This window comes from Triturus cristatus, chromosome 2_2, assembly GCF_964204655.1.
Source record: "Triturus cristatus chromosome 2_2, aTriCri1.1, whole genome shotgun sequence".
In the NCBI taxonomy this organism is placed as follows: domain Eukaryota; kingdom Metazoa; phylum Chordata; class Amphibia; order Caudata; family Salamandridae; genus Triturus; species Triturus cristatus.
In genome coordinates, this window is record NC_140582.1 from 333114912 (window position 1) to 333129362 (window position 14451).

The following is a 14451-nucleotide window of genomic DNA, read 5'->3' on the forward strand; positions in this document are numbered from 1 at the left end:
AGTGAAGGTTTGTGAGCCCCTGAGACACTCTTTTCACTGCATGTCACTGCTAAAGCACACAGGCACTGCTGCCCTGAGACAGTGCATGCCCTGGCACTGAGACGATGCTTGAATGCGCCCAAATGCCACAACTGGTAGTTGCAATGTAGTGCACAATGTTGATGCCACAGATACTTTGATATATTTCGGCATATTCGCAGCAGTGCCAGAAATTCCCCTGCCACATTTGATTCATCATAGGGCTCACCTATGTTGGCAAGGTAACAACTAATGAGGGGAGACGTCTATGAGGCATCGATTGGACCACTGATTTGAGAATGCTCTGCACAAGCAATACTACCACAACAAGACACACAAACACAAAGTAATTCTTCCCCAGAGAGCTCCCATAAAATGAAATGTTTGCACCATCTTAGAAGCTAAGGACGAGCCCTGTAAGAATCTACCACGGCTGTGCTTATGCACCTCAGTATAGCGAAGCACTGCCTCAAAGAAGTACTATCCAGCAGTTTCTTGACCTGTTACTAACCAAATCCTGGCTGTTTCTGATGATGCAACAGCAATCTTGGGAAAAGGGGGGGACACGTTTGGGGGTGAAGTAAAGGTTCCTTATTATCAGTGAAAGGATGGAGTCCAGAAATAGGATATTTCCTAAATGTAGATAATATGGTACAGGGCACCATTAAAAGCAAAGCAGCTTTCGCCAAGCTCCCGAATAACCAATTGTCGCTCAAGGAAGCATCAGAATGCAGCAAAGTAATAATAAAATACTGCAGATTTTCATACGTAGCATTTTAAAGCTACCACAAACAAAGTGCACACACATCACCGTCACTCATGCCTCACCCTCACAGATCACACCCCATGATACCACAAGAGACATTCTCGCTTTATGCTTTTGATGTGTTCACACAACAGATTGCTGATTATAAGCATGCAGCGTCACTGCACAAACTAAAGTTTGCACTACAACCACAAATAGCACTATTACATGAACATTACCTGAAACCCTTATCACGGACTACCAGTACATTATCCTGAGCAATGGCTCTCAGACCAAACTGACTACAACTGGAGACAGATTTGTAAATTCGCCCAGATTATGCAGATAGAAAAGCGAAGGCAACAATTTTCCTTTTTTTAAATAACTTCTAGAAAGTTAAAAGACAGACTAAGCAACAAAATAAAACTTTCCAAGAATCTACCAACTTACCGTGATGGGGGTGAGCTTCTTCTTTTCGAAGCTCAGCTTTCGCTCTATGAAGGTTGCACTGCTGTTGTCTTTGAAAAAGTTCAGATTGTGAAGCTCTTCCATCACCTGAGCCTGGACCTCGTTGATATTGGTGGGCAGAGGCTGAAATATACACAAGATCATGATTGGCGTATAGGCCAACTGGTCATTCAAAGTAAATCTACTCCTCAGTTGCTTTTTGCATTTGAATTTAATGTTGTGCAGAAAAATATAGATAACTCAGAGGGCAATGCATAGCATCAATTAATCACGTCTAGTGGTCAATAGATGGATTTCGACCAGCAACTAACCTGGAAGAAATGCTTACCAGCATTGGCACCTTGTGACGCGAGGTGGACTGCAGTGCTGTGAGCATGAGGTCCCTCAAGAGGGAAACGAAGCAGTGCAGGCAGTTATGTAAAATGGTCCTGGCAGCTGTATTGAACACCTGAAGCTCCTCCACCAGTTGTGTATTGAGAGCCTCAAAATCTTTCCTAGACAAATCCAACGCCTCTCCAGAAGACTTCTGTGGGTGGCTTTTGTAGTCCAGCAGTTTGTCGTAGCGTTTCTGAATGAGCTTCTGTGGGCCTGGAAACATGGCCTGTAGCGTGGTGAGTGGCGTCCAGACCATCCTGTCCATCTGGAGCCTCTGGTGGGTTACAAGTCAGAAGAAATTATCAATTAGCACAACTGCATAGGATACATATCCCACAGTAGTGACAGACAAAGTTTAAGTATAAAAAGATATTTACAGGGGCAACTCTCTATACAAGGTGGTCCCAGACGGTTACATGTAACAAAGATTTTTTTTCTCACTTCACTAGTCACAACCCCTACTCGGACAATGATCAGTTTTCCAAATTATTTTTTTATACAGCTGAATTAACATCTGGCTGGGTATTCTAAACCTTTACAAATTATTGTTAAAGTGGATACTTAGCATTCACTTAACACATTTGTTCTCAGAAACTGCTGAGAGTCAACAGGGAACACAAAGAGATCTGTCCCTTTCACCATTGTTCCTAAAGGACCATGTCGAATGTATATTACGCAGAGTTAGTATTCTGTTCCATGTTAAAGTTAAATAATTAGTGCAAAATTAATTTACTTATTGGTTGCGAAAAACCAGAACACAATCATATACAATCCATAAGGTGCCCACCCGCGTGCCACTACCGGCTTCTCTCTTTACAAAGACACAGTCCTGTATCTTTACACAAAATGTACATGACCATCCTTGGAACGCACTACTGTCGTCAACAGCTCAACGAACTCAATGAGCTTCACAAATTTTGACAAGATTTTTTAGACCATTCGTGGAAAGCGTCTTCTGTTTTCTCGACAATACGTTTCCTTTCACTTCTTCATTATCTACACTCAGTCTTCTTGCTCTACCAGACAGCACAACCTGAGCTTTAAGCTTGACTATCACGTAGAAGTTCATAATGGCCTTCACCTGCAGTAGCGGAAGTTCCAGCCTAGAAGCTCACACTTTCATGAACCTTCTCTTTCACTTTTCTTCCCATCATTGACATCTATTGACATTGACAGCCTACGACTGAAGGCTTCTGAAAGTCCATTTGTTTTCAGAAGATAATATTTTTTTGTTCAGACACACTTTTCCCCTCACACCTTCGTGGTGGTGGGGCTTTCTTGCCGACCACTATTCCTCAGTCTTACATCAGGAATGCCCTTTCTTCTGAATATATTTTAATTAAAACAATCACTTCAATTCTGGTAACCTCTACACTCTTGGTCCCCAACAACTTCAAGAAGAGGTCAACTAACAACAAAGCAAATCGCGGAAACCCTCTTCGAACCATAAAAGACCCATTTGTCCACTCTACACATAAATCTCAAACTGCCTTATTCCACATATTTTTCCATTGCCTTTCAGCAGTAACCTACTCTCAATTTTTGTGATTAATTTTGGCGATTCCTAGATAATATTGGTAGACTCTGTAGAATAACTTCAATCTCAATGAATTTCCTGCATTAGAAAGATCACATCCATACACAACTCATTCTTCACCATCTAAGAGTTGTCTTACAAACGTCTCTTCAACCATCTAAGCATAAAACATTTTTCCACATCCTGCTGTAATGGATATCTTCCCCAGTGTTTGCCTGTCACTGCTGCACCCGGGACAGTGCACCCCTGCACCAGGTCTTGCTCACCCTCCTCCTTTCTTCATCCCAGTTCTGATATATTTACAACTATTCCTCCCTGCGATTTTAAACTCTGGGTACATGCTCCACTGTAAAGTCTGGCGGCCATTGTATGACCCATCAGCCAAATCATAATTGGGCTCCTTGAGAGGCTGATCTCCAGTTCCAGCATTAAACTTGACACACAGAATGTCAGTCATAAACGTGTTACAGCACGTCAATACCGGATCCTCCTTTTTAGTATATGAATGTTTTAGTCAGACCCCATCAAGGAGCTGGAAGCAAAAGCAATGTTGGTGTTTTTAGCTTCAAGGGTTGTTCCTAACAGGAAACCCCCAACAAGTAGTAGCTCCCATAATTGGACCTGTTGCATGTAAATCCAGGGTAATACCATTACAAACTGGGAACCTAGTATATACTCTCTTTCACCTTCCACCGCCCCTCTACACAACCCTCATTCCATGTTAATAACTTTCTGGAACAGGTGTTTTCCTCTGGTGCGCATCGGATCTTTCTTTAGGTCTCACACCCTTTAACTCACAATATGATGAACTCCTTTCGTAACCTAGCATTTTGTTTATCATTTCTCCCAAGCACTAGTACCTCCGCTTGAAGGAGTGTAAGTATTTGAAAATACAGATCAACTATAGACTACAAAAATGTTTAAAAAAAACTTCTGGAAAAATATGACCATATAAAAATAAGCTACCTCCATAAAATTAGACCCGCACCTAATCCCACTATAAAGCTCTTCCCCCTCTTTCCCCTCAAACAAACTAGAAATGAAGTCATAATATAAATTTAAGAAAGTACTACAAAAGCTGGGAAGTGAGTGGAGCTGGATTTTTTATTTTTTTTTATTTTAACGGGTTGGGAATTATGTGGGTAAATGGCTTTATGTGGTCTTTATTTTCGTAGTTAACATGTTTGAGCTTTTATTTTTGCAAATTTTTTAAATTTATGTTTTCATATGGAACAAACAGCACAAACCTTCCCCATCAGCTATCACCCCAAGGTTATGCAGAACTCATTAGAAAACCAATTTGCGTACTTGGTAAGCATTAAGGCAGTTCTGAACTTTTGATTCAGGTTCATTTGACAACGGATGTAGCCAATTTGTGTGGTGGTAAAAACACTGGCCACTCCCCACTTGGCACATTAGCTTTTTTTTTTACCACTGCCATTTGAACAAAGAGTCTATAGTCTTGATAGATTGCATCCACCCGTCCTTCTACCCTCCCCGCAATCTCTTTAACTTCTCAATTTAATTTTTAAAAAATTATGTCCCGCGCAGTGCTTGCAAAATGCATTTTGCAAATTAAATACAAGCATGGATTTAGCTCTTAATCTCATCTTAGGCACCTAGCCTTCGAGACGTCCTGCTGATTCTTTGCAATATCTTTTGGAACGTCCTCCTCAATTCCTACTTCCTGCAGACTCTCCACGTCTGGACATATGGATTACTGTTGGGATCTAGCTTAATCCATAGTCCTCTTAATGGATCCAGCAAGGAGATCATTACCTGACTTATACATGTCTTTCCTCTGTATAGAATTCCTTTAACTATATGCATACCTCATAATGACCCCTAAAGACTATGGTCATGATTTAGAGGAGATTGGTAAAGGAAAATTCATTAAAATGAAGGTGGATACAGGAATTCTGTTGGGAATAGAAATAGTGCTTATTTAAAGTTGAGCAAATCAGGTGCATTTCTACATAGCAAATCCACTAGGTTTGTGTTAGACCGAACAGCCTTAGGGTGGTCTTTTCCCCAACGTTTTACCTACCTCCTCCATTTTTGTGACATTGTTTCTGCTGGCTTTAGGACTCTGTGCACTTTACCACTACTAACCAGTGCTTGTGCGCTCTCCTCTAAACATGGTAATATTTGTTTATTCACAATTGGCATATTTAAAATTTACTTATAACTCCCTAAGTGGTACCCCCTGTACCCAGGGCCGGTGAAGTAAATGCTATTAGTGGGCCAGCACGGATTCTGCCACCCACTGAAGTAGCCCTTTAACCATGTCTCAGGGCTGCCACTGCAGAGCCTGTCAGCGCAGTTTTACATTACCATGTCGACCTGGCAAAATAAACCTTTTGCCAGGCACAAACCTTCCCTTTTTTACATGTAAGTCCCCTCTAAAATAGGCCCTGAACAACCCAGAGGGCAGGGTGCACTGCATTTAAAAGGCAGGGCATGTACGTTTACGTTTTACATGCTCTGGTAGTAAAACATTCCCAATGTCGTTTTTCCCTACTGCAAGCCCTATCTCTCCCATAGGATAACATTGGGATTACCTTATTAATTTATAACAGTTTATATGTGTAGTTTTCAAATTGGGAAGATAAGACCCCCAAGTCTCATGTCTCTGGAATCCTAATTTAAAATCCTAAATTATGTTGAAATTTAGGATTTAAATTTAAATTTCATTACAAGACTGGAGGCTACCATTATGCATTAATCCTTTAATACCTCTCCAAGCAGCACATGAAAGAACATAACATCGTAAAACCAAAGGCAATCTAGAATAGAACATTAACATCATATAAATGGCCCATGCACAGAATGATCCTCCACTTTTGAATGCTGTTCCTTGCTCAGATAAGTAGCACTTTGCTCTCTTGAACCTTTATACCGCTTTCAAAATTATACCCTTTATTTCAGTATTGCTTATAGTGTCTGTTTGATGTCATTTTCGTTTCCTGGTTTCCAATTTACGGAAACGTTTGCTGTTTATGGTGTAGTCTTACCTGTAATCTAATCTGTGACTACTGTGATGCCATCCCCTTAGTTACACTTGCACCCAAGCGGCTTGCTCCTGACTCTGCTTCCTGCCTGCCTATACCCATTTGGGCTTCCCGGCGAGGTCTTTCTCGTGCTGCGGGCCCCTTCGGGCCTGTGTGCGGCCCCTCCGGCTTATGGGAGTTTTCCCGTTGCTACACAGAGCTGCAACTTTCTGCTGGGCAGAGATGGTGTACTCCTCCATAGGCCCGTCGCACGCGTCTCCAATTACACGGACACGTGCGGAAGGGATTGCAAGGAAGGTGTTGGGCAATGGCGTTTCGCCATCCCCTCATGTAATTTGCCGCTATTTTGGGTTGAGCTGAGGCCCATTGGTTTATACAGGATTACTCTACTGCCCAGATATACTATAACGCGTCATGCCGGCAGTTGAAAGTTACATATCTCTTGGGACAGCTGATCGCCGGCAACTACTTGGAACAGCTTCCCATGTCTGTGCCTTTTTTGCAAAGCTTGATTCCCGTATTTTGTCCTGTTTACTACAGAATTTGGCTTGCAATACCCCAGTCTATTTCTAAGGGCATTTTGTGAATTTAATATTTTAGAGCCTTGCTTACGAGCTTGCTATTTTTCATTTAGGCTCTATATATACACCTCTCTTGCACAATGCCTGAGAAGGAGAGAGAATTTCTTGTGACCCCAAAGGGTACAATTAATGAAGAACTCATAAAAAAATGTAAATCAATGTTAAACGTGTAATTGTGTACACAAGACAACTGACCAGGTAATGAATAAGAAAAGACAACAGGGGCTCGGATAATGAGAATTGGTCTATTTAAGAGGGAGACTCCGATACTCGGGATAAAGGAGATAAGAAAAGGAGGAAGACCAAACACATTGAGAAAGGGTCTGTGTGCCCTCAAAGATGATGGGAGGTTGAAGCACTTCAAAAAGGATGCAAGGTCTAAGCACCTCAAAAAGGATTAGTGTCCTATGCGGCATGAAAGAGAGATATGACCGATACGGCACAATGGATTTAGGCAGCCATAACGGCATACATGTCTTGGACACTCAAGATATTGAGTTTGTGGAGGAGGACCTCCAGAATGTTGATGGGGAAGTATATGATGAGCATGTCCTCGATCTCCATTAAGGAGATAATAATGGGGATGACCTCTTAACTGAGGATGCGACTCCCTCCTCAGACGTGATTAAGAACACTCTAGGAGAGGAGATGTTTTTGCCCCACATTCTTTTTTTTTTTAGGAAATGTGTTTTTATTTTATACAAATCAAAACAATCGGTACTTGGGCATAAAATCCCATTAGTTATGCATTTCGTTACACACATGTATACAGTTACAGCAGTTCTTGAATTGTTCTATGTCTTTTGCAATTCACCAAAGAATGTTTAAGGCGTAACCTAAAATGAGCTTCATACGTAGCACACAGTCTCCAACTGAACCACCGCTCAGTCGCTAATGTCAGATATTGTGTCTTCTTGAGGGGGCTCGCATATATTGCCGCAGTAGGTGTTCCATTTCCCACAGATACGGGCCCATTTTTTGGGGCATCCCCTGTGTACATACACTGCTTTTTCGGTCACCATTGATGTGTCCATATCACGGCACCATTGTTGTAGGGTCGAGTTCTGTTTGGATCCCCAGTGAAGAGCTATATTCCTTTTTGCGAGTGTCAGACCAAGTGTCACCCAGTCCTGGTCCGAGTGATTGAGGACTGTTGGCTCCCAAACATTAAGCAAGCAGCATTTTGGTTCCGGGAGGGCTACTATCCCTGTGACCCGTGACATGGTAGTCATAATTGATGCCCAATATGGCCGGATGATTGGACAGTCCCAGATAGTGTGTATGAACGTACCCGGGAGGCCGCACTGCCGCAGGCAGAGCGGTGTGTCGGTAGTTCCCAGTTTATGTAATAATGTACCTGTATAGTATGTCCTATGTAAGATTTTCAATTGTAATAACCGGAGCCTCGAGGGATTGCTATCTCCCTTGGTGATGCATGTGTTTCCTGCCATTCCGCCTCATCCATGGGGCCCAGCTCCGTCTCCCACCGTTCCTTAAGGGGCAACGTGGGATCCGGTTGGTTGTTCACTATTTTCCGATATACAAGGGATATCGCTTTCTTGTGTAGGTGATCTGTGAGAAGTTTGCCCTCTAGTGATGAGGCTTCTGGCAATGGGGTGTCTCGCGGCAATGCCTTTTGTAGTGCATGTTTTACCTGCAGATATCTAAACCTCTCCGTCTGTGCAAGACCATATGCGCCCTGTAGCTGGTCAAAGGAGATGATCTCCCCTTTTTTCCAAAGATCCCCAACTCTAGATATACCTATTAGATCCCGTTGACGGAATCCTTTTGTATTGCTCAGTTTGCCCAGCCGTCGCGTGTCCCAGATAGGTGTGGCCTGAGTGATGACCCCTTCCCAGCCCAGCGCTCTCTGTGTCTCAAACCAGTTCTTAACCATGTGGGCCGTTGGGCCTGTAAGTGTGGGCCTTCGTTTCTTATTATATGATGTCCCCATGATACCTTCCTGGTCAAGTAAGTGCCTATCCATTTGAAATGCTGGCATGCAACCATTGATTTATGACTGTAAGTTGAGCAGCCCAATAATATTGCTTGATATTAGGAAGGACAATGCCCCCGTCGAACCATCCCCTCGTTAGTTTTTGTATTGCTATCCGACTCGTTTTTCCATCCCATAGTAGTTTGCTCACTTCAGCATGAATTGCTGCGAAATACGTTGGCGCTACCGGGAATGGTGTATTTTGTCGCCGGTGCGTGGACCAGAACTGGTGTGTTACCTCTGCTGCGTGGATCGGCCCTCAGCATCACCTTCAGAACCACCATTGCATGACGCTCTGCCCGGTGCAAGGTCTTCGTATCTCCGTCGACAGCATCCTTGACGAGGATGACAAATCTCTGCATTGCAGCTCTTCGCTTATTGGAGCGGACGCATCATCGCTGCGTACACATTGCCTCAAGTTAAGCCTGACTGCTCTGTGCCAAGCTAACCTGACTAGGACTGTGGCTGCTGCTTGTCTAGGGCTCATGCCCCAGCCAAACTACAACCCAATTTTCTAACAGTTTGCTTCTGTTTCCACGAATAGGAATTTGGAAAACCACAGAAAAAGACCATGGTAAATCTGCCATATCCAGAGTTGAAAAATTACCTCTGTATTGCCCTCTGGAAACCTCTGACATGGAAACAGGACCGAAATGGTGGAAAAAGGTCAAAGGTCTTTCCTATTCAGACACACTCCAACAGCAGGTCCAAGGGACAGGAAATGTGGGCACTCAATGGTGGGGGTCCACAGTATATGTATATTTACAAGGCCTGCACATATTGATGGACATTCTTTCACCACGTATGGACGTTTGAAAATGAGGCAGTGAAGTCTACTTACAAATGTTCCTATTTTAGTGAAAACGCTGCTGCAGATTTATTTTGATTGTTTTTTTTTAACAAATGAAGCGTTTGTGTGATCACCAAAGATGGCCGCCAACGGTAACCTTTTCAAATAAGTCAACATTTCACACGATCACCATCAATGTGTCCTAACCTTCGTTAATGAATTGCAAGTCTAACGGCTTCAAACATTTTTCAAATTCTTTCCAGGTCTTCTGCTTGTTCATGTGTTTGTGAGAGGCAGTTTTAAACATTGTTCTCCTCCACTTCCAAGCAACGATGCAATCTTCCTCTTATTGCCAACATTTTGGCATGCAGTGCTGTTACACAGTGCCATAATGCGTTTCTCCACTGGGCACAACTTTGTACTAGCACTTCAGGTATCATGAGGAAGTAAGCATTGACAGAGAGAACAGACCTTGGCTCTAAAAGGCTGAGCTACTGTCTTTGCCAATTCTTATTACCAGTTGTATGTTTGCGCATGCCTCATGATACATGCATAGCTGGCAATACTGAAATGATCATTCTTTAAAGAAAAGAGATTCCAATGTGGTGGGTAAGGGCCACGCATGGACCATGACTCCTGGCGACCATTTTTAATTTATCATTCTAACATGGTGAGTTTGTCATGTTAAAACCAAGTTAAAATGAAAAAAAGACAAAAAGTAAAAGGAAAATGTAAAATAAAAACATAACACCAAATGGAACAGGCAGCAAGAAGCATCAGGGAGAGGGAAAGTGAAAACAGACTGCGAAAGGGAAGGGCGACAAAGAGAAAGCAGGAAAAAGGGTATGTAAAGGGGGAGCGAACTACAAAAAAAAATGCACTCTCATGGAATGCTCTAGTGCAAATAAAAAAAAAGTCACCTCAAGTAGGCAGTGGCAGGATACCACTTATCCAATCAGGACAGCATGAGCACGAAATGCCAGCTATGGGTGGGTAAGCTCACAGGGTAAGATTGGCCGCGCTTAAATTGGAATGGGATATGGGTAGGATGGAGGTACCTGACCTCGATATGTACTATCTAGAGTCTCACCTGCAGCACGCTGTCCACTGGTTTGATGAGCCAAATTGGATGACATTCCTATTGGTGGGTATGCTGATCTGTGGTCTTTACTGTTACGTGGTAACAAAATGCCTGGGTCCTTGCAGCATATGATTAGACTGGTGTCTAGATTCTGGGAACGGGCAGTATGGGGGCTGCTTCATAGGACGCCTTACGCGCCAGAGCTGGAGATCCGGACATTTGCGCAAATAGCACAGATGATGGCCATCGGCAGCTGGCGGGACTGGGATTGTATCACCTTAGACGCTTTATTACCTTGCAGGACACAACAGAAACGTTTAACCCGGGGAGAGGGCCATTCCTTCAGTAGGCCAAGATAGCGGCTACAGCGTTGGAGATATGGCTGTGGATCTCTGAGGCTCCTGCACCCAACAGACACTTGATGCACTGCTGACACTGGCGGGGGTCGGCAACTCATCACACATGTATATACCGAGCCCTTCGATCAGTTAGGCTTAGGCCTCCCCTCAAGACCAAGGAAACATGGCAACAAGTGAGCGAATTCCCCACTACAGCTGAGGAGTGGACTAGGATACATAGGGGTGCAGGAAGTCACAGTTAAGGCAAGATTTGAACTTACCCAATATAATGTTGTACACATTGCATACCTTTCCCATAACCTCCTACATGCAATCTACCCTGCTAGAGAACCTGGATGCGTACGCTGTGGGAACACACTGGCCGACTTCTTTCATGTGGTATGGAGCTGTCCTCTTATAGTGCACTACTAGCATAGGTCCATGGGCTGGGTGGTCCCTAGAGAGCTAAAACATTGCCTTCTAGGGCCGATGACTACTAAGAAAAATAGGAAACTCAGGAGAAAATGTGCGATCCTTGTGTTGACGCTGACCAAATGCTGCATAGCCATTTGATGGCTAAGCCCAAGATCCTTTATTAAGCACAAATAAAAGGAGGCAGGGGGTCCGAGGAGAGTTAAAGACCTACAAGGGTTAGTTCCTCATCCTAAACATATATCACAAATAAGAAACCCCTGGGTCAAAGGAACTGTCAAAGGGAGCGACCTAGCCACCCAGGGGTATCCTTTTAAAAGGACGAAATCCCTCACCCACCAAAGGTGGCATGCTTCATCATTGGGATTCTCCGATGTGATGCCTAGTCAGGTCACAGGCTCAACCACCTCTCTGAGAGGGAGGAGCTCAGGGATGTTTTGTGTTGAGGAAGCTATACTAAATACCACAGTGATGAGCTGACGGTCGTGAGGATAGCAGAGCAAAGGAAAAAGATGTGAGAGTAAAACCAGCTCCAAGGTACTTAATATCCCTTTATTTGTGCTTCCCTCAGCCAGGATTAACAACAGAGCACTTGCGGAGGAGCATATACCCGCAGTTAGTGTCAGAATGTGGTCAACATGTTTCAACCTAGTCACCCTCATGAAGTGGTGTAGCAGCTTGCTTCAGGAACAACTAGTGCTGCTGCTCAAAAATGTGTAACTAATAAATTGTTAAATGTGAAAATATATTAAATATACAAAACCGTCCAGTGATTCTATAAGTTTGTCCTAATTTGGTGGATTCACTGGTGGTCCCCGCTAATGTCAGAGATGTCGTCTTCACCTCAACCTGACCTAAAACTATGACGGTGGCACATTCAACATGACCCGAAAACTTAATCGGAGTGCCACTAGTCAAATACACAAAACTCTTCACACAACAAACTTAAAGTCTCTAACAACACAAACATATGAAAAATACTTGGTACCCGGGCCTACAGCTTAAGGGAGTATGATGTGGTAGGTCTGCAGGAAACCTGGGAGGCCGATAACACCTTCTGGGTGGACGGTTACTCGACCTATTTTGAACCTGCACATTCTTCCCCTGCGGGTAGAGCTAAGGGAGGCTTACTGACCTTAATTTCCTCAAATAAATTAGGTACACATTGTAAGCTTGACACTGGTTCCTGTAACTGTTTAGTGATTCAAATAACACCTGTAAATGCGCCAAAATTATTAATTGTGAACTTTGATAATTCTTTCAATAGAAACTCTTTCAATGAACATTTGTTGAGCCCGAAATGCTTTTTAGAGTCATATAGAGAGAAGCAAAACACTTTTTATTCGGTGTTAATTTTAGGGGATTTCAATACACATTTGTGCCCTTAGGTTTGTCATGTCACTGATATTCTTGGCCCAGAGAATTTGCATTTTGTGCATATGAAGCAAGGAGGGTTGCTAGAGGATATCTTGGCTGATTTTGGCTTTATAAAGCTGAGTTCGAATGAGGGTGAGGAAAATATTCCCTCCTTTAAGGGAAGAGGTGTGAATTCTACATCGATTATATTTTTATTACTACATGCTTGTTTCCTCAGGTTGTATCTTGTGCAGTCAAATGGTCCTCTTTCAGCGATCACAATCCTATATATTTAAGGCTGGGTTGAGGCACTGAGGAAATTACATTGTCAGGAATGGGCACCACGAGAGACAATATAAAGTTAAAAGTTCAGGGACATAGGCTCAAGTGGAGCAACGTAATCCCGGAACAGTTCCTCAATGATTTATTAGAAATTTCCAGGGATGATATTAATTCTTGCCTAGATAGTACGAACAAGGAGGAGGCAGTCCTAAAAGCTTATGACCGGATCTGCCAACAAGTGTCCAATGCTCTGACAAAGCCCACCAGGAAAGATAAGAAGGGGAGTGAGAGGTGGTTGGATCATAATTGTACAGATGTACAGTAAAAGTTGTTTCTTGCATTGAAGCAAGCTCCCCAAGATAAGGCCCAAATAGCTATACTCAGGAAAAAGTATAGGCAAACATAAAAAAAAACGTAAAACACATTAAAATCGAAGCCTGGAATGATTGGCAGTCTATCAAAAATAGTGGAGTGGAGGAGGGTAGAGTGGAGCAAGTGGTGTGCAAGGGCATGGAATGGCATGTTGTGTCGTGGAGTGAGTGGCGTAGATTGGAGGGGCAAGGAGTCAAGTTCCGTGTCACTGAATGTCTTAGAGTGGAGGGGTGTAGAGTGGAGTGTTGTAAAATGAAATGGCGTGGCACGGAGTGGAAGGGCATTGAGTTTAGTGGAGTGTCACAATGTGTGGAGTATGCATGGTGTGGTAGTGCACCGCAATTAAAGACAACACATTTTGAGTTGAAATGACCATTACATTGGCACCGAAATACAGTTTTACTGCACACACAGAATAATGCATGCAAATGTCCTCACCTAGTGTATTAATGAGTTTTGATCTTATTCAAATATTTGTTTCCACCACACTTATTAGTGAAAAAAAATTGCTTCATTTGTACTAATTATGATATATTCTGAACCATCAGCACAGTTCATTTTCTTTTTGCTGTGTGCTAGAAAAAATACCCTACACCCTTTCCACTTACATGGGTACTCAGCAGGATTGTCACATAAATTCTCTCACTTTGAAGTCAGAGAAAGAAAAGTAAACAACAAGCTCCCTCAGAAGTCAGCCTGACATTTGATCTTTGTATTTGAATGCACAGCAAACGTGAAAAGATAAGAACAAGATTTGAAGGCCTGTTTACAGAAAGCGAGTTCATGGAAGAATACAGTGAACAAGGTATGGGCAAAGAGAGTGACGAACTCAAGCTGGACAGCTTACAATAAATAAAGCCAGCAAATAGAAAGACAGAACATGTGAGTTACAAACCAAAAAGCCAATGGTAAGCAACATGTGGAATGTAGTCCTAGGTCAGCGTTTTGAATGTCCCCAAGATGTCTTTAGCAAACAAGACAGCAGTACTGTCTGGGAGGCTTCGACCTAAAAATTAACCACTGAAGAGGATCGTCCACCAAATGATGACACATCAGAATGAGACCCTAC

The 14451-nt window shown here is 43.0% G+C and overlaps 1 protein-coding gene across 1 annotated transcript in view; it reads right to left on the reverse strand.

The window, feature by feature from the left end:
* ARHGEF38 (Rho guanine nucleotide exchange factor 38) overlaps window positions 1-14451 on the reverse strand; it is a 332434-nt gene that overhangs the window by 29097 nt on the left and 288886 nt on the right. The window contains exons 10-11 of the mRNA XM_085641412.1: window positions 1560-1880; window positions 1214-1354 (exon numbers count right to left, since the gene is read on the reverse strand). Coding sequence (XP_085497538.1) covers window positions 1214-1354; window positions 1560-1880 — 462 coding nt within the window. The remainder of the gene's footprint in view (window positions 1-1213; window positions 1355-1559; window positions 1881-14451) is intronic.